Source organism: Nannospalax galili, unplaced genomic scaffold (assembly GCF_000622305.1).
Source record: "Nannospalax galili isolate Female #2095 unplaced genomic scaffold, S.galili_v1.0 scaffold660, whole genome shotgun sequence".
In the NCBI taxonomy this organism is placed as follows: domain Eukaryota; kingdom Metazoa; phylum Chordata; class Mammalia; order Rodentia; family Spalacidae; genus Nannospalax; species Nannospalax galili.
Genome location: NW_008349073.1, coordinates 1,791,193 through 1,811,997, shown reverse-complemented (window position 1 = coordinate 1,811,997; position 20,805 = coordinate 1,791,193). Strand labels below are relative to the sequence as shown.

Sequence of the window (20,805 nt, the reverse complement as noted above, 5' to 3'; positions counted from 1 at the left end):
AAAGGCTCAAGATTGGGACTGAAGAGATGGCTTAGCGGTTAAAAACACTGGTTGTTCTTGCAGAAGACCTGGGTTCAAATCCCAGCACCTGCATGGCAGCTAACAACTACCCTAACTCCAGTTCCAGGGGATCCAACAGCCTCTTCTGTCCTCCTTGGGCATTGCACGACATGGGTGCACTTACCTACACGCAGGCAATACACGAATACACATAAAATAAAAATAGTAAATAAATTTTTTTTTAGGCTGGGCGTGGTGGCTCACGCCTTTAATCCCAGCATTTGAGAGGCAGAGGCAGGCAGATCTTTGTGAGTTCGAGGCCAGCCTGGTCTACATAGTGAGTTCCAGGACAGCTAGGACTACAAGGGAGACCCTGTCTCAAAAAGACAAAACAAAACAAAAAAAAATTAATTTTTTTTAAAAGGCTTAAGATTATTAGAAATGCTCACTCTTGGGGCTGGAGAGATGGTTCAGTGGTTAAGAGCACTGACTGCTCTTGCAGAGGACTTGGGTTCCATTCCTGGCACCTACTTGGTAGCTAACAACTGTCCATAATTCCAGTTCCAGGGAATCCAATGCCCTCTTCAGGACTCCATGGGCATTGCATGACACAGGTGCACTTACATACATACAGGCAATACACTCATACACATAAAATAAAAATAATAAGTAAAATATTTTTAAAAAGAAATGCTCACTCTCTTTAATCCATTCATGTCATTTTAACTGAAAAATGAGTTCAAAAGCAACATGATAACAGAAACAAAACAAGCAGACAGCAAAGAAGTTTCAAGGAAGGAAAGGACATTCTATCGCAGAGAAAAACAGGCTTGGAGATACAGGGCAGAAAAAGCCAGCATTACCAACATGTGTAGTCTGCCAATCCAGGTACACTAATTTTCTAAGCTAGTTTCTTCCATCACCTTTGCCTCAGGGAGCAGAGCTCCAGGGAAGGCAGGAGAATTAGGTGGGGAAGGTCCACGGGGTTCTATAAGACATAGTTTCTTTGGCAGTACATCTTTTTTCTCTTGATAAGGCTGTGTATATACTGAAATTTGGTTATGATGAATTGAATATTTCAGCCAAACTGCTTCTAAGCAGTAGCTTAATAGGTCTCCATGTTTTTTTCCCCAAAAATTCTGAATGAAGTATCCCATGGCTGGGATACCAGGGAGAAATGTTTCTGAATAACATTTGAAGTTTCACAAATTTGCTCCAATTCCTTTAAGTCAGTTCTTTAACTGACATGCATGTACACAAGATTCAGGAGACAGAGAGATCCCCAAAGCAACAGCAGAAAGGGGAAAATGAAAGTGGAAGTTTTGAGAATAATTCCTTCTAAAAGCAAAAGGTGAAGAAAGAATTATTAAAGTGCACCAGTGCAAGCTATCAAGAGAGCCTTATGGTTCTTGTCATTATCACTTACCCTTATGTATGACTGAGAACATACAATAATTCTCTTTTTTTCTCTGGACTTCTCTGGGCACCTATTCATGAGTTAGTGCTCTGGAGCAAGCTAGCAAGGAAAGCCTTGTACTCGATGTCACATGACTTACAATGTTTGACTGAGACATCCTGTATTCCCTTTTTCCTTGAGACTTCTCTGGGCACTGGTCTTGGAGTAGAAAATGTCTTTCTCACATGAGGTGCCACAATACAGCATTCTTTTTTTTTTTTTTTTCTTTTTGAGACAGGGTCCCCCAGCTGGTCTGGAACTTGCTATGTAGACCAGTCTGGCCTCAAACTCACAGAGCTCTGCTTGCCTCTGCCTCCCTAGTGCTGGGATCAAAGGTGTGTGCCGCCACACCCAGCCACAATGCAGCATTTCTAAGCCACATTGCAGTTATGCCTGAATGAAGCATTCATTTTAAGGCCAAGAGTGGACCTGAACTCTGAGAACACATTCCTTTCAGACATCTCATGGAATTGTGCTCTTGAGCCAGGCTTTACTCCTTCTTTTATCAAAGCAGTATCTCCAGTATGAATTGTGGAAATAGAAGCTAGGACCTACCCTTATCAGAGAATCTTGCCTTTTGGTCCCTAGGCCTAGAATCTCAATCTCTCTCTCTCTCTCTCTCCCCCCCCCTCTCTCTCTCACACACACACACACACACACACACACACATTTAAATCTAAATTCCGAATATTAGAGAAAACACAAAGTATTTGTCTTTCTTAGTCTGGCTTTTTTCATTTAATATAGTGATCTCCAGTTCCATCTATTTGTTGTGGTTTATATTATCTAAAGCAAAATATTATAATAAGGGCTGGTGCAATGTCTCAGGGGGTAAAGGCACCTACCACCAAACCTGACAGTCTGAGTTGGATCCCCAGAATTCACATGGGGAAAGAAAGAACCAATTCTGGAAAGTTGTCCTCTGATCTCCAAATGCATGCTGTAGCCTGTATACCCCACCAATAGATATATAAATATAATTTTAAATTAAAAAAAATATTATCAGTGAAATACAAACTCTTATAAGAGATCATTTATTAATATCTGACTTTTTTTTTTTTTTGGTCTTTTTGTAGCCCCAGCTGGCCTGGCACTTGCTATGTAGACCAGGCTGGCCTCGAACTCACAGAGATATGCCTTCCTCTGTCTCCCAGGTGCTGGGATTAAAGGCCACCATGCCTGGGCAATATCTGACTATTTTTAAAATGTAAATAGGGGCTGCCTATTTACAGAGATGGTTGTTTGGTTAGGAGTAGTTGCTGCTCTTCCAGAATACCCAAGTTTTGTTCTCAGCACCCATGTTGGGACAGCTCACAACTGCTATAGCTCAGCTCCATGGAAATCCAACACCTCCAGCCTCCACAGGAATGTGCACTCACATGTGCATAACCATATACACTCACACACATACACATAATTAAAAATAAGAAAAATAAATCTTAATAAATGTAAATAAGTACAAGTAACCCCCTACTCATGTGGTTTTACTTTCCAAAGTTTTGGTTACTCAGAATTAATTGCAACCAAAAAATTAGGTGGAAATTCAATATTGAAAGAGAGAAACCACATTCATATAACTATAATAGCATAATTATTTTGTTGGTTAGTCATTGTTACTGATTTCTTATCATGCTGTCCTAGTCTGATTTCTGTTTGCTGTGGTAAAACACTAACCAAAAGCAACTTGGGGATGAAAGGGTTTATTTTTTCTTACACTTCAGGTAACAGTCCATCACTGAAGGAAGTCAGGGTAGGAACTCAAGGCAGGAACCCTCCTGGAGGCAGGAATTGAACCAGAGACCATTGAGGAACAATGCTTACTGGCTTGTTCAGGTGGCTTGCTAGGCTGCTCCTCTTAGATAACTCAGGTCTACCTGCCCACAGTGGACTGGGCCTTCTTACATCTATCAGCAATTAAGAAAATGCTTCACAGACTTGGCCCCAGGCCAATCCAAGTCTTCCCAGGTAACCCTAGTTTTTGTCAAGGTGACGAAAAAAGAACCAGCACACATGCCTATAAACTAAACCTTATCATGGGTTTGTGTATATCGGAAGAAAGGATATCTATATGATTTGGTAAAATCTGTAGTGTCTACCATCCTCTGGTCTAGAGACAAAGCCCTCACAGGTAAAGGTAGATTATTGTGTCTATGCATCCACTGAAGGGCTTTTCAGGCAATAGATACAGTATTGACCACTTTTCTCTCTGGCACTCACAGGAAGCTCTATGTGAGCCATGCTTTCATGCCCAGGAGAGTCCACACCAGCAGTACTCTGCAAGATGCAGTTTTGGGAGACTCCATCTGGATAGAGGGGAGGAGAAAGATGCTCCTAAGGGCAAGTCAGAGTCATCATGGCAGTGACAGGACAGCCTTTCCTCACCCCAGCTGTACCTTCCTAAGTTCTCACTACTGCCCATGAGCACAGCAACCTGCATCCCACGCCCAAGTGGGTATACAGAGATGTGCTCTCAAAGAGACTGGAGCCAGGAGCAATGCAAGAGAAGCAAGCCCAGAGGAGATGTGGACAAAAGCAAACTGGAGGAGACAAGGAGGGTGGGTGGCAGGAGTGAGAGAAGAGGAAATCAGAAAGAAGTGGCAACACAAGGAAGCAGAAGAGACCTGGAAGAAGAGATGAAGAGAACTGGACAAGAAACACATCTCTGAAAGATGCCTCGCCAAACTTCTATTTATCTAATTTTAAAAATAAACCCATAAACTAAAGAGAGAAGCACGTTTTCCTCTCTGTGCACACCACTGTGGAACAGCTTTATACCTTCTTCCCAGCCTATTCCTTAGTTCAGCCCTGCTCACTCAGCCCTTGATTTGAGGTGCTTGGGTTTGAGGCTGAAAAACAACTGTTTTTGGTTTGGGGTTTTTGTTTGGTCTTTTTGAGACAGGGTCCCCTTGTAACCACAGCTAGGTAGACATCAGTCTCAGAGACCTTCCTGCCTCTGCCTCAGGAATGCTGGGATCAAAGGCCTGTGCCACCATTCCTGGCTCTTGGTTTTGGTTTTTTCTGGCAGGACCTTACAAATCCTACCTCCTGGATGTTCGGACTACAGACATTTACAGCTACTCCTGGTTTGTGTGGTGCTGGGGAGCAAACTCAGGGCCTCATGCATGCTAGACAAGCCCTCTATCAAGTTACATCCCCAGTCTCCTGAGGAACAATATATATATTTTTTAAGACAGGGTCTCACTATGTAGCCCTACCTGGCCTAGAACTCATTATGTAGACCAGGCTAGCCTGGAACTCACAGAGATCTGCCTGCCTCTGCCTCCCCAGTACTGGGATTAAGGGTGTGTGCCAGTGCCTAGCCTGAGGAATAATTCTTATAGGAGGTTGTAAGACAAGGTGCATAAGATTGGGTGAATTTTTCTTTGATTATTCAAACTTCCTAGGTTTGCTACACTCTTAGTCCTATACACACTGACACATTTTTTTTAACTTTTATTATTTTTATGTATATGAGTGTTTTGCTCGCATTCATGTAGGTGCACCTTTGTGCAAGGCCCGCAGAGACCAGAAGAGGGCATCAGATCCCTTGGAACTGGAGTTAGGTGTTAGTTGCCATATGAATGCTGGCAACTGAACCCCTGTCCTCTCCAAGAACAGTCAGTGCTCTTAACTGCTGAGTCATCTCTCTAATCCCCACAATTTCTTTGGGTTTGACACATTGACATACCTGGTTGACATATGTTGCAAGTGCTCTAAAATCATGCTCCAGATGGCCCGAACACCCCCTATTGCCCTCCTCTGACTTATTCTACTCCTTACCACATGTCACCATCTTTCCTTTTGGCTTTTTAAATTTTGAGTGTCTGTTCCACTGCCCCTACAGGCTAGACTATAATGTATAATAAATAATATATAATATAATGCTCAAAGGACAGCATCAGCCTTGTTCAGTTAACATCTTCACACCTGCCTACAACAGCCTTTAGTGCTGTTCTCAGAGACAGAATGTAGGGCTAGTTGGCCTTGCATATAGTTGGTATCATTTTGTGAGTCACCCCTGAGTTCTTTTCCTCCTCTGGCTCCTTTCTAGCTGTGGGGTTCCCACAGGATGTAATCCGCTTCTCTCAGAACACTCTGTTCTTCTGACTCTATTAGCTGGCTTCTGGATACTTTTTTAAAAGTCTGTCACATACATACATTTATTTATTTATGTGCATGAGTGTTTTATCTATATGTATGTAAGTGCACCCATGTCACGCAATGCCCATGAAAACCAGAAGAGGGTGTCAGATCCCCTGAAACTGCAAGAATGGTCAGTGCTCTTACCCCCTGAGCCATTTCCAGCCCCTCTGGACAAAGACTTAAATGTCTCCTCTAGCCTATGGGTTCTTTCCATCACAAATATCACCATGACATGAACTCTACTCTTTCCCCTTTATTTTCCATGCAGCCAGATGATTCTTCCAGCTTTCCAAGGGATCTGATGCCCTCTTCTGGCCTCTGCGGGCCTTGCATAAACATGCACCTACATGAATGTGAGCAAAACACTCATACATAAAAATGATAAAAATGGTTAATGATAAAAATGATAAAATGGTTAACATTTTATTTTGCTGGATCCAGAGCCTTGCCTGTGCTGGACAAGCACTCTACCACCAAGCTATATCCCTAGCTAAACAAATTTTTGAGTACATACACACACACACACACACACACACACACACACACACACACACTAAATAAATGCAAAAAAAAACTTTCTAAAGAAATAAGTCCTAGTCTTGGTGACTTGAGTGAAAGAATAAAAAATGCAATCAAAACTATATATTGTATTTTAACTGAAGTATATAATGTATTCAGATTCTTTCTGTCTGTCTGTCTTTTGGGGTCTTCCTATAGCCCCACTGGCCTGGAACTAACTATATAGAACAGGCTGGCCTTGAACTCACAGAGATCTGCCTGCCCTGCCTGCCTCTGCTTCCTGAGTGCTGGGACTAAAGGCATGCAACACCATGCTTGGCTCTACTTTTTGTTTTTGAGGTAGCATCTCATTATATATCCCTGGCTAGCCTGAACTTACTGTGTAGGCCAACCTGGCCTCAGACTCACAAGAGATCTGCCTGCCTCTGCTTCCCAAGTGTTGGGATTAAAGGTGTGGACCACCACACACACACAGCCATTTTCTACTTTCTAAATTTATTACTTTTTTTTTTTTGAGACAGGGTCAAGTGCATCCCTAGTTGGCTTCAAACTTGCTATGTAGCAGAAGATGACCTTGAACTTCTGATCCCCCTGCCTCCACCTTCTAAACACTTGGATCATAGGCGTGTTGCCATAATGCCTGACTTTGTGTGGTGTTGTGGATTGAGCCCAGGGATTTGTGCATGCTAGACATGGATTCTACCGATTGAACTGTATCTCTAACCCTGTTTTTCCACTTTTAAAATCTCTTGAGTGGTGATGCATGCTTTTAATCCCAGCACTCGGGAGGCAAAGGCAGGCAGATCTCTGTGAGACTGAGGCCAGCTTGGTCTACATAGTGAGTTCCAGGCCAGCTGGAGCTACAGGGAGATCCTTCTCAACAAAACAAAACAAAAATCTCTCTTGCATATAAGGATTTCCCTTCCCTTGATAGGCCAGACTATTATCCACAGGGAATCTCAGCATTGGAGGACTCTGTCTCTGGCAGTTTCATCACCTCTCCAGCTTTCACTAAGACACTTCCAGGATGGACTTGTGGGGATCCAATGAGGGTAATAACAGCTGCTCTGGCTTCTGGTGTCACGTCCAGAAGACAAAGTTCAACTACATGGCCCTACCACTAGGCTGCAGTTCCTTGAGGGAAGGAGTGATGGGTTAACCAACACCCAGAACTATAACTCACTTCAAGGAGTTATCTTTACAATTTTTATTTTAGGTGAATAAGTATCCATGCATGTGCATGTATGTATGTGCACCACAAGTGTTGCACACAAGGGTTTTGAATGCCCTGGAGCTGGAGTTACTGGAGTTGGCAAGACCTCCATTCCCTATCCAAACTTGCCAGTTACACTTTCCTGGAGTGTGTACATTTCTTGACCCCTTTCACCCATTTGGCCTGAGAATTTAACTCCTGCTCTACCCTTCCCCTCTTACTCCTTTCTTTAAATTGTTTAGGAGTTGCTTAACACAGACTGAGTCACACCTCCTTTTCACTAAGGGCCAACACACTTCATAGAGCTATCACTGGGGACCAACACACTTCATGAAACTTCGTGTCACTGAGAACCAAACACACCTCATGAAACTCCTTATCACTGAGGGCCAACACTTTTGTTTGAATGCCCCAAACACTAGTCATCTTGGCTCTTAAAAGTAATTTGCTTTGCATTATCTCTCATGAGATTACTATTTGTTTTGACTGGATTTAAACTCTTAAGAGTCTTTGTGTGCTAAATAAAACTCTGGTTTTCATTCCATTTGTATGGAAGATATAGCAACCCTCAATGAATACGTTTTAATTTCATGACACTAAATGAATAGATGATGGGCTGGGTTTATAGATCAGTGGTAGAGCGTCCCCAAAGCCTTGGGTTCAAACTCGACCTCCCCACCCAAAAAGATTATTAATTTGATGTTTCTTCTAAGTCAGGGGCATACAGTGCAATGAATTCCACCTATTCAGTTCACTTAGTATTACTGAGCATTTACTCTGACCTAGGCTGTAAACTGAGAGTTCACATAAATCAGGCAAATCCTAGTCTGGCACTCGGTCTAAAGGAAGTCAGACGGATAAACAATGTTAGATAGCAAAATCTGGCAGCTTACTGAGGATGCAAACTGCTACGAAAGCAAAATATTTGCTCAGTGGGATCAGGAAAGGCTTCCAGAGCTAGCACCTGAACTGGGGCTTCTAATGGCTTCCAGTAGATGGAAAATCGGGAAAACGCACTTCTTTCGGGCAGAGGAAGCCACCTGGTGAACAAAGACCACAAAGATGTGAAATGTCAGACTGTTAGGGAAGGCGGGGAATGATGGTGGGCCGGAGTACAAGATGTGCTAGGGACTGGATGGGAAAGGAAGCTGGAAGACACACGGTAGACAGGGTGAAGAGCCGCAGTAGATCACCCCGGCGGCTGGGCACGTTCACAGCCAGCGTGGACCGCTGCAGTGGGATGGGCCCAGAGGACTGGAGCACAGGAAGAAAGCTATCGGGTAAGAAGCCCGGCGGAGTCTGAGTCACGCGCTGTGAATGGAGACGTGGCGGCCAATGGGCTGCGCCAACATGCCACGGGAGCAAGAGACTGGAGCTCGCCGTCCCCACAGGATGGGAGACCAGAGCTGGGCGGGAACCCGGTCCACGCAACCTAGCGCAGTCTCGGGTACGTGGCGCTTTCCAGCCAATCCCGGCTCCGCGACAGTGGGACCAATGGCTGCCGGGGGAAGCGATACGTCAGCGGCGCGCTTGTCGGTGATTGGTCATATGGCTGCCGGCTACGCGGATGGGGGCGGGGCGTGGAGCTGCTTCCGGTTGGGCGGGGCTTGAGCCTGTGAGCCGAGTCAGTGGGCGAGCGGCTGCCACGGTATCCTTCGGCGTGGAACTCCTGGAAGAGGTAAGCCTCGTGGCGCTCGGCCGGCTGACGGGCTGGCCTGCCCTTAGCCCGCGTTTTCCCCTCGGCCTTGTTCCCCGCGCGGTGTGGGTCCTCCTCGTTCCTGGCTCTGTCTCTCCTGGTGCCCGAGTGGGCCTGAGGCCCTTCGCTGTCCCCAGTCCTCGGCGCGCAGTGTGGTCTCTTGGAGAGCTGCTGGTTCGTGGTCCCGCACGCGTGAGGAGAGAGCGGGCCGTAGCGCGTTGTAGTTCCCGGCCCCGCACCCTGCCAAGCACTACGGTGCGCCTGACTTCCCGCGTCCTGATTCTCTATCCCTGGGCCTCTGCGCTCAATGTCCCTGAGACTAGAGGGTCGCTTTTATTTGCTTCCTGAAGGTCGGAGGACATGGGGTAGAGATTACTGTATCCGCTCTCTGCCCCCTCTCACTGGCCTGCTTGGAACTGCCGCCCCGCCCCAAGGCCACATCCCCAGAGTAGGGTACATGTGCCAAGAATGCCGTGTTCGCTGACTTACAGGGTGTTGGAAGGAGGGGAACAAAAACGAATGAAGACACCGTGTCATATTTTAAAAGTGTTTTCTGTTCATTTGAAAGGAAAGCCATAGTTTTCCATGTTTGGGTGCATAAAACCATTAATGGAAACCAATTTTCCTAAGTTTATTGGGGAATTAATTACATTTTAAAAATCTTGGGGTTTTTGTTTGTTTGTTTGTTTCTAAGCCCAAATGTGTAGTTCTGATTTTTGGCATGCTGTATTCAGAAGTAAACTTATTTCCTTACAGCGGCTATAAGAGTATGGTTGAGAAGTTTGCAATTTGGAAAGTTTCTTTTGCACCCGTGTGAAAACTCTTTGGATCGCCTGCTAAAACTTTTGGGCCATTGATCTAAATTCCTAAGTGTATGTACAAAGCTCCAGAATAGGGTTTTTGAGAATTGAATTACATTCATTTCCATTTCCTGTCATAAACCATAAAGTCAGCATGTTGCTTCCTTTATTTTCATAATAGTATTTGAGCTTGAAGGTAGAGACGTTTGGAATTCTGAATAAATTCTTCTTTTCTATAGCTGGAAGTTGACCCAAAACAAATACACGTTTGATCTCATTCAGTAGCTTTAGTTTACCAAGTATCAAGTGATCGTTACCACCAAAGAATTCATAGAGATCTATATGAGGGACCAGAGATAACCTTGTGTAGAGTTGTGGTCTACCTATCCCTAATCTGCATTTGACAGTGTTTTGGGGTTTCCCAACAGCATTTTTTGTAGAATCACAGCTAGGAGAATCATGAACTCACAAAAATATACTGCCATTCATCCAGTGATATGTCAGATATACTGTAGATAGTATAGGAGGGCAATATGTTGGTGTTAGCACAATTTTCTGTAGCATGGATGTACCAGGGATATGGCAGGAATAACCTGGAATAGCCATTGCAAATGCCTGTTTAGCACGAAGATCTCTCTTAAATAGGGATATTGGCTGATGGTGCCATCTATATGTTAGTTAAGCAGCTGAAATAGGATTTGAATTTTTTTTTTGTTTTGTTTCACATTTACTTATTGGGGAAGGGGACAAGAATGTGCTGAGGCAGGCATGTGGAGGTCAGTGGGATGACCTGTGGGAGTTCATTCTCTCCTTCCACTATGTAGGTTCTGGAGGTCCAACTCAGGTCATTAGCAAATGCCTTTACTGGCTGAGCCGTCTTGTCTGCCCCCGAAATCACATTTTTGCCTGTACCTGGCTTTTGGCCAGATCCAGTAATGGAAACTGAGAGTTGGCGGGCACAGCAAAACCATGTTACTGCCAAATTTCACCCAGTGAATCCTGTAAAATAATTGGTTTCTAAAAAGTATAAGACATTACATTTGGAGCTACAGAGAGATAATTATATTAGCTGATAGGTGGAAATTGTTTGAAAATGTAGACTCTGCCAGGCATGGTGACTCAAGTGTGGCATGTCAGCATTTGGGAAGCCAAGGCAGTAGGATTGCCGGATGCCAGAGGCCACCGTGGGCAACATAGTAAGCTCCAGGCCATCATGGGGTACAGAATGAGACCCTGTTTTACCACAGTCCTCCAAAAAGAGGGGGGGTGAAGAGAGATGACTCAGAAGGGTAAAGGCATTTGCTGCCAAGCTGGTGACCTTAGTTCAGTCTCTGGGACCAGACCCACTTGTGCAAGGAAAGAGCTGATCTGCCTAAGTTGTCCTCTGGCCTTGGTACATACACACCCACAAATGTGTATGCACAAATAAATGATTTTTAAAGCAGAAAGTATGAGAAAACTAAAGAAACAACAGTGTAGCTTGTGAAGATTATTACGGAGTGGTACAAACAAGTTGATTAGAAGTTTGGAGAAATCGATGCAGATTGCTTCTAAATGGAGTGATCAATCATAGAGCTTGTTTTCTTTTTTATTTTTCACTTAATTCTTTAGTTTTTTGTTTTATGTGTATGAGTGTATTGCCTGCATGTGTGTAAGTGCACCCGTGTCATGCAGTGCCCACACATCAGAAGAAGGTGTTGGATTCCCCTGGAACTAGAGTTAAGGACAGTTGTTAGCTGCCTTGTGCGTTCTGGGAATCGAACCTAGGTCCTCTGCAAGAGCAACCAGTGCTCTTAACCGCTGAGCCATCTCTCCAGCCCTCACTTCGGATCTTAAAATTACTTAGGCATTTGACAATGAAGGACGACTGGGCGAAAATAACCAATTCTCAAAAGATTTCATACATGTTAAACAGAGAACAGACGTCACTATTAGACACCAAAGCTTTTGTCAGTACATTTTTGCATAAAATTCCTGTGGCAAATAGTTACATATTAAAATTTCACCCAAAGGAACCCTTTTTCTTACAAGTAAGTTTTTTTTATTCTGTAGCCAGAAAAAAATTAGTTTGTGCTGAATTGCTTTGGATATGGATCTAACAAAGCCTAAGGAGCAGTTTCAGTCATTCAGAGCGCCCACAGCCAAATGTTTCACTTTCATATGCTCAGCTCTCTTGTAAATAAGTTTCCTACACACAGTTAATTAGAATGTATTAGTGAACTAGTGTAAAATGATTGTCACCAGAGAAACACTAAATAATTTGTCAGTGTCATACCTTACCAAATTATCAAGGATGGCTTCCCTTTTATGTAATAATCTTGGTGGTACTTACACTAAAGTCTGTAAGTGAAGAAAGCTAGGTAGGTAAACAAGGTCATTTTAGTTTCTAGGTTTCACATCCAAAATCTTGGTATATGGGTAAGTATAAATAGCTATCAAGCTAATCCCTAATTAAAGTAGACACTTAAGCATTGAGTCTCCTTTGCTCCATTATAAAGAAAAGCCCTTTCTGCTGAATATCCAACTCAGAGAACTGGAATTTTACCACCACACCCATTTTAAACGCATTAGTCCATGTGGCTAGTGGTTACCATACTGGGTAGTGCAGGTCTAGACCTTTTTTTGTTTTTGTTTTGAGGTAGGGTCTCTCTGACCAGTCTGGCCTGGAACTCTTGGTGATTGTTTTTTTAACTGTGTTGGAGGTGGGGGGCAGAGACAGAACATGCCACAGTGTGCATATGGCAATCAGGGGACAACTTTGTGGAGTCAGTTCTTTCCACCTTTACATGGGTCTCAGAGATCTAACTCAGATCATCAGGCCTGAATGGCAAGTGCCTATACCTGCAGAGCCATCTTGCTGCCCCGTGGCAGACTTCTTGCTTCAGCCTTCCAAGTTCTGGAATTACAGATATAAGCTACCACACCTGGCTTTAAGTCATTTGAGAAATGGGAGAAGGGGTAATGCATTTTCACAACCCTTGGCTCACCTGGATTACGTGCAGAAGCTCATGTCTTTAATCACAGACATGAAGCAGACAGAGCAAACTGGAAGTGGAGCAAGGCTGTGACCTAGCAAAGCCTACTCCCAGGGGCATACTTCCTCAAGGCCATACCTTCTAAAGATTCCATGACCTCCCCAAACCTCACTGCAAACTGGGGACCAAGGGTTCAAATACTTGAGCCTATGGAGGATATTTTTCATTCAAACCACATTTCCACTAATGTAATTTTCAAATGCCTTGGATAAAAACTTATTTTGTATTTTTTTTAATGTATGTAGATTTAGATAAATCTAATACTATCAGGGGCGGTGTATGCTTTTGTTGTGTATGTATTTATAAAACAAAATGCCTAGGCTAGAAAGATGACTCAGTAGTTAAGAACACTGACTGTTCTTGCAGAGAACCTGAGTACTAGCACCCACCTGGCAGCTAATATCTGTCGATAGCTCCAGTTCCAGTGGATCAGACACCCACTTCTGGCCTCTGCCAGCATTGCATGCATGTAGTACACTTAGATGCATGATGCACGCAGGCAGAATACTCATACACAAAATAAAAATAACTTAAAAAAAAATAAAACTAGCTAGGCATGGTGGCACATGCCTTTAGTCCTAGCACTGGGGAGTCAGAGGCAAGTAGACCTCTGTGAAATTGAGGCCAACCTATTCTGCGTAGTGAGTTCCAGGCCAGCTGGGGCTATAAGGAAGACCTTGTCTCAGAAAAAAAAAAAAAAAGTCCTTTGTCAAAGATTCTAATAGGAGTTGATGGGCGGGGGGGTTGTACAGAGGCATGCACATGTATGTGCCTCTGTGTGCATGATTGGGACATGAGTTCTCCTCTTCTATATGCTTTATTTTAGACTATCTTCACTCCCCATAGCACTGGGCTTTTTAGGTGGGTGCTGGAGATTTGATCAGGTCCATATTTTAGTACAACAGGCATTCTTACCTGTTACCCATTGAGCCATCTCCCTTGCAGAACTTTTTTTTAAGTAGAAGTTACTCAGTACAGATTTATTACCATTGCAGAGATGAAGACCAGATAGGGCCATTGTCTTTGCCCATCAGCTGGTCCAGTGACCATTTTAGGCAATTTCATCAGGGGTAAGATAGAAAACCAGATTTCAGGGTGATAGTAGATATTGAGGAAGCAGAGGTGGGCATCAGTATAGATATTTGTATGGGCAAAGGTAATCTTGAAGAAATAGCACTCTGGGAAAGACTGGTTTTATGTAGAAGAGAACCTGAAAAATTGAGGACCCCATGGAGGGTTGGGGGTTGCAGGTTTAAGATGAAGGAAGGAAAGGAGTGGATACATGATACAGCCAGATCACTTTATTTGGAGTGGCAAGATGCTCTTTACTCTCCTATATCCTTCTGTCAAGATGTTAAGCCAGGGCTGGAGAGATGGCTCAGTGGTTAAGAGCACTTCCTGCTCTTGCAGAGGACCTATATAAGCAAAATATTTTAAAATATTTTTTAAAAAGATGTTAAGCCAGAGCCCGGCATGGTGGTGCATCCCTTTAATTCCAGCACTCTGCAGGCAGAGGCAGGGGAATCTCTATGAGATTAAGGGCAGCCTGGTCTATAGAGCAAGGGCGCTACAGGGAGACCCTTTCTCAAAACCAAACAGAAATAAGAAACAATATTAAGCCAGATCACTTGGTATTTTAACTCCTTACTCTTACTGTATTCTTCTAGAAAGTGTTAAACTTGAAAAATTGAAACATAAATGAGATTTCCCCTCTACATCACAAAAGTGAATCTGTCTGTTACATCTATGCTAAATGTCTCAAAACTTTGTACAGTACCTTGCCAAGCTCAGAGAGTATTTAAGCTTTTTTTTTTTAATCTATTTTGTAAATTAGGCGTTTGCAAGGGTTTTTCAGCTTGCTTTTTGTTCATTGAATCATTGAATGTGTCCTGGTTAGTTCTTTGTTTCACTACAGGTAGGTCCATTTCATTGTTTTTGACCTCTGTGTACTATTATATAATAATGCTTTTAGTATATGTACCAGCTCTCTGATTTTGCCTGTTTGCGTTTTTTTTAAGGCATTATAAACTGTCATTATTGAGCATCTTTTATACATGGCCTTGAAGGACCTCCTCATTTCTCTTCCTCTTCTTAGCTACCTTTGTGTTTGTCTTATTGGAGCTGTCCTATTTCCTCCAGAACATTTTCTGCTCTCTGTTGCTGTGTGCTCTGTGAGCTCAGGACTCCCCCACTTTTGGTTTCCCAGTGGTTGCCTCGGGTGCCCTTTCATAGCCTGAAAGTTGTTCATAGAGGCCTTGAATTATACCTTTGTATAATCCACTCTATAGGGTATGTTGGGATTAAACATATTTCTCAGGGCTAAAGAAATAAGGAGCACTTACTGCTTTTGCAGAGGACCCAGGTTTGGTTCTCAGCACCCATATGGCAGCTAACAGCTGTCCGTAACTCCAGTTCTAGAGGATCCAATGCCCTCTTCTGTGCTCCCCAGGTACTATATGACATGGGTGCACTTACATGTAGGCATAACACTCATACACATAAAAATAAATAAAAAATTTTTTAAATTATCTATTTACTTTCCTTTTACTTTTAAGGACTTCCTATATAAAACATTCATCATTAGCTGTGCTAAGCATTTAAAAACATTTTTAAAATCCAAATTAGTGGTGCTAGAGAAATGGCTCAGTGGTTAAGAGCACTGATTGCTCTTACAGCGGACCTGAGTTCAGTTCCCAGCACCCACATGGTGGCTAACAATGATCTGTAACTCCAGCTCCAAGGGATCCGATGCCTTCTGACCTCCTTGGGCCTTGCACAACGGGTACACTTGCACACATGCACGCAATACACTCATACACATAAAATAATAAATTTATGTATATATATGTATATTTGAGACAGGATCTGGAATTCACTGTGTAGACCAGGCTGGCCTTGAACTCACAGAGCTCCACCTCCCTCTGCCTCCCAAGTGCTGGGACTAAAGACATGCACCACCATGCCCAGCCTATAAAATATATTTTTTAAAAAGATCCAAATTAGTATAGCTTAACTTCAGCCACTGTTTGAGGGTAAAAGGGAAATAGACACAATAAAAAATGTGTAATATATTGACATTTATTTAATTTGCTTATCCCCTGACATAGCTCTCCTTTGTTCTAGTTCCCAAGACTGAAGGAAAACCAAATACAGGTGATTCTGGGGTATAGTCTGGATTAACAACCTCTGAGTTAGAAGCTGTGCGGAAAGAATTCCCTTATTTTATAAGCATTTACATAGAAACATGAGTGCTTAGACTAGCTAGTTCACTAGTGACATTCTTTGGAAAGGAAAACCTAGCTGGGGTTTGATCTGTAGATTAGGATAGGGAAATGCACTTAGCTCTCAGGTAGTAGACTGTCCCTCTACTGTAGTTTTGTGTCTGTTTCCTGGGGATGTTGTAACAAATTGCCACAAACTGAGTGGGTTTTTAAAATATTACTTACTGTGTGTGTGTATGATATAGGTATGCACCTGTGGAGGTCAGATTCTCTCCTACCCTCACATGGGTTCCAGGGATTGAATTCAGGTCACTTGTCTTGCATAGCACATGCAGTACCCCCAAGCCATCTCATCATAGCCCAGGTGCTTTTTAAAACAGAAATTTACATCCTTTTACTGTTCAGGAGACTAAAAGTTCAAAAGCACAAGTGTTGGTGGAACCTCTCTTTGGACTCCAGGGGAGGATCTTCCCTACTGTCCTCGATTCTGGTGGTTGTCAGTGGCATTCCCTCACTTGGTGCTTGGCTTCAATCCACTTCTGTCCTAACACAACCTTCCCATTCTGTGTCTGTGTCCAAATTTCCTTCATCTTTTAAAGACACCCATTTTTTGGATTAGGACCCCCACTACAGCAGTAGAACTTCATTTTAGCTTGAAAACATCTGCAAGGACTATATTTCCAAATAAAGGCATGTTCATAGATATCGGGGATTCAGCATAATAGGAGAGGAATAAGAATATGAAATTGCAAAAACTCTCATTGATGGAATGTAGACATCAGCATCCATGTTCCACAGTGAAAGAGTAATTAAAATATGAAGGCCTAGAAAACACTTTGATTTTTAAGTTGTTGCCCCCCACAAAACTTTATCCTCTTTGGATATCAGTATAAATTGCTTGTAAAGTATATAAAACAGGTTTATAATCTATAACTTCTCTGTTTCATATTTTAATTTTTCTTTTATGTGTATGAGTGCTTTGCCTACATGTATGTAAGTGTACCGTGTGCATGCAATACCCATGGAAACCAGAAGAGGTCATCTGATCCCTTGGAATTGGAGTTACTGACAGTTAGCCACCATGTGAGTGCTAGGAGCTGAACCTGAGTCCTCTGGGAGAGCAGCAAATGCCCTTAACCACTGAACCATTTCTCTAGCTCCTTCTCTGTAGTTTTCATTGTTGTTGTTGTTAAGTTTAAATTATATTGACCTCTCAGTTTTCTTTAAAAAGTTAAATTTAGGCCAGGTGTGGTGGCACATACCTTTAATCCTGGCACTTGGGAGGCAGAGGCAGGCAGATCTCTGTGAGTTCAAGGCCAGCCTGGTCTACATAGTGAGTTCCAGGCCAGCTGGGGCTACAGGGAGACCCTGTCTCAAAAACATCAAAGAAAAAAAAAAAAAAAAAAAAAAGTTAAATTTGGGTCTAGAGAGAAGGCTCAGTGGTTAAGAACACTAGTTGTTCTTGCAGAAGACCTGGGTTTGAATCCCAGCACCCACATGGCAGCTGACAACTGTCCATAACTCCAGTCCCAGGGGATCCAACAGCCTCTTCTGACCTCCGGCGGGCATTGCACAGTATGGGTGCACTTACCTACATGCAGGCAGTACACACATACACATAAAATAAAACTAGTAAATAAAATTTAAAAATTAAAAAACAATACTTAAAAAAAGTTTAAGTTTACACCTCTAAATTTGATGTGGTTTATACAGATCATGCTAGAGTACAAAATTATTTTCATTAATACATACTAAATTCCTAGGAAGGGGCTGGAGGGATGACTCGGGTTAAGAGCACTTGCTGTTCTTCCAGAGGATCTGGGTTCAATTCCCAGTACCCACATGACAACTCTGTCCTCCTTCTCCAGCCTTTGCAGGCACTACACACATACAGTATACATACCAGCAATCAAAACAGGTGTACAAATAAAAATAATCATTTTTTAAAAAATTCTTAGAGGAGACTGAGACACTTTTCAAAGCGATTCAAGACACAAAGTATACATTCTGTCCTTTGCCCTCTGTAATTTTTTGTCACATTTTTCAGTAGTGGCCCAGCTGTGCTGTTCCTTAGATTTGCCTGTGGCTGCAGTCTTGACAGTCTGGAAGAGGGCTCAGGAATCTGTACTTTGAATAGTGTCTGGTGGCTTTTATGCCTGGGCACATTTGAGATCTACCTTATTGATCATCAGAATCATTGAAAGCTACTAGTGCCTGGGTTCACCATTAACTGTACTAAGCATTTTAAATCATTTTTGATAAAGTGTAAAAAGTAAGGGATTTAGAATTAGTATTTAAATCTTGTCTTTTCACTTTTGACTCTTAGCAACTTGGACAAAAGGAATAAAGTTCTTTGGTGTCTTTTGAAGAGAGACTGTTTACAAAGTAGTTGTATAGTTTTAAACTATAAATTCCTTATCCGATTATAGTCATGGATACTGATGAAAATTTTCCACCATACTAACTGGAGGTCATATCCACCATACTTATTTTGTGGGTTAAGTAATATTTGGGTAATATGAAAGACTTGGATATATTTATGTATCAAATGAATATCTTCACAAGATAGGAGCTTTGATTTCTTTCTCTTTTTTTTTTTCTCGTCTTTTTGAAGCAGGGTCTCCCTGTAGCCCCAGCTGTCCTGGAACTCACTGTGTATACCAGGCTGGCCTTGAACTCACAGAGATCCGCCTGCCTCTGCCTTCCAAGTGCTGGGGCTATAGGCGTGCGCCCCCATGCCCAGCTAGGAGCTTTGATTTCTTCCTTACTTATTAAGCACTCTGTCTCCTGTATTAACTGCTCTTCATTTTCTTGAAGGTCAGATAATCATGGACCTGCAGCAGTTTCTTATGTGCCTGTCCCTGTGCACAGCCTTTGCCTTGAGCAAGCCAACAGAAAAGAAGGATCGTGTACACCATGAACCTCAGCTCAGCGACAAAGTTCACAATGATGCTCAGAGTTTTGACTATGACCATGATGCTTTCTTGGGTGCAGAAGAGGCAAAGAGCTTTGATCAGCTGACACCAGAAGAGAGCAAGGAAAGGCTTGGGTAAGATGCCTGCTCTTGGGAGGGCTAGGTAGAATAACACCATTCTTTATAAATCAACTAATTCTTTTTTTCTTTCCTAGTTCAGTCACCAATAAAGTTGTTCTGAACTCTTCTGAATGCTAACAACAGAATTGCTACTACTAAAATTTAATTAAGTGCCTACTTCATACATTTTTCTACTGAATAACCTTTTGTACCTTATTCTAGAAAACAGTCGTTTTTGTGTAAAAGTGCCCATTAGGGCTGGAGAGATGGCTCAGTAGTTAAGCATACTACTTATAGAGGACTAGAGTTCAGTTCCCAGCACCCACCCATAATTGGCAGCTCATATTACCTATAACTCCAGCTCCAAGGAATCTGATGCCCTCTTTTGGACTCTGCATGCACCTGCATTCACATGTATATACACACACACATTCACATATAATGAAAAGATAATCGAAGCCAGGGCTGGTGGTGTTTGCCTTTAATCCCAGCACTCAAGAGGCAGAGGCAGGTGGATCTTTGTGTTTCAGGCCAACTGATCTAGGGGCTATATAACGAGACCATGTCCTTTTTTTTTTCTTTTTTTTGTTAAGGTACGCAGTAATACTGAACCTAGCTTGAATTGCTGAGCTGTGTCTTGATTTTAGAGCATTACATGGGTTTTCTTAGCTCTGCTGCTTTTAATTTTGAAAAACTTTCTATAACTTATTCATTGTTGCCTAAGCTAAGGAATCTTTAAGTAACTAGTAATAAACTACAAACTGGGCCCATATTTCTGTAAAATTTATGGCTTCTCCAGGGTCCTTTAGTGGAAGCCAAACCAACCTTACCCATTAACAGGGTGCCCACCCTTTTGACATTGCATTATGATGTCGTCTTTAAAAAATCTTGGGTTGGAGATGTAACTTTGTAGAAGAGCACTTTTCTGCATGTTCAAGGCCCTGGGCTTGATCCCCAGCACCTCCAAAAACAAAATAGTAAGTAAAGACACAAATTACCGGACCAAATAGTGGTCTTATTTTCAGAATAAGAATAACTGTTTAGTAATGGCAGGTCCCTAGTCAAGTTTTATGGCTCTTAGCAGCTTTTTAATCTAAAGACTTCCCTAAGGGGGCTGGAGAGATGGCTCAGCTGTTAAGAACACTGACTGTTCTTGCACAAGGCCCCAGGTTCGAATCCTAGCACCCACATGGCAGCTAACAACTGTCCATAACTCCAGTTCCAGGGGATCTGACAGCCTCTTCTCTCCTCCACAGGCATTGTACTACATGGGTGCACTTACCTACATACAGGCAATACACGCATACACATAAAATAAAAATAATAAATAAAATTTAAAAAAAAAAAAGACCACTAAGAAGAATCCAAACTGGTGTCTCTGGAGTTCTGAAAATGCCTTTTGTGGCTTTTCCAAAGTCTTGGTTTTTAAGAAAATTCAAGTCAATTTTGTGAAAATTTTCTCCTGAAAGCGCAGCATTGGTGTCACTTTGGACTGTATTCAAGAGATTTGTGTGGCAGGTTGTACACACAGCAATTTTCAAAAATGTTTTGCCATCGTGGGCAATGCTGTAGTATAAATTTACTTGGACAATCTGCTGACTAAAGTGTACAGTGTTTTTCAGCATTGATAGAAGCTGTAAATGGTTTTGCCATATAGAATGAATTGCTCCTAGACATTTGAAAATACA

The 20,805-nt window shown here is 42.5% G+C and overlaps 1 protein-coding gene across 3 annotated transcripts in view; it reads left to right on the top strand.

Moving 5' to 3' along the window:
* The first annotated feature begins 8,867 nt into the window (after positions 1 to 8,867).
* The window catches only part of Calu (calumenin), a 38,584-nt gene continuing 26,646 nt past the window's right edge, over positions 8,868 to 20,805 (top strand). For 2 of the 3 annotated variants that reach the window (XM_017801432.2, XM_029570010.1), the window contains exon 1: positions 18,901 to 19,132. In XM_017801432.2, the coding sequence (XP_017656921.1) occupies positions 18,912 to 19,132 (221 nt within the window). In that variant the 5' untranslated portion in view covers positions 18,901 to 18,911. Of the gene's footprint in view, positions 9,010 to 18,900; positions 19,133 to 20,805 lie in introns of those variants that run through there. The other variant, XM_008846383.3, reaches the window with a different exon arrangement.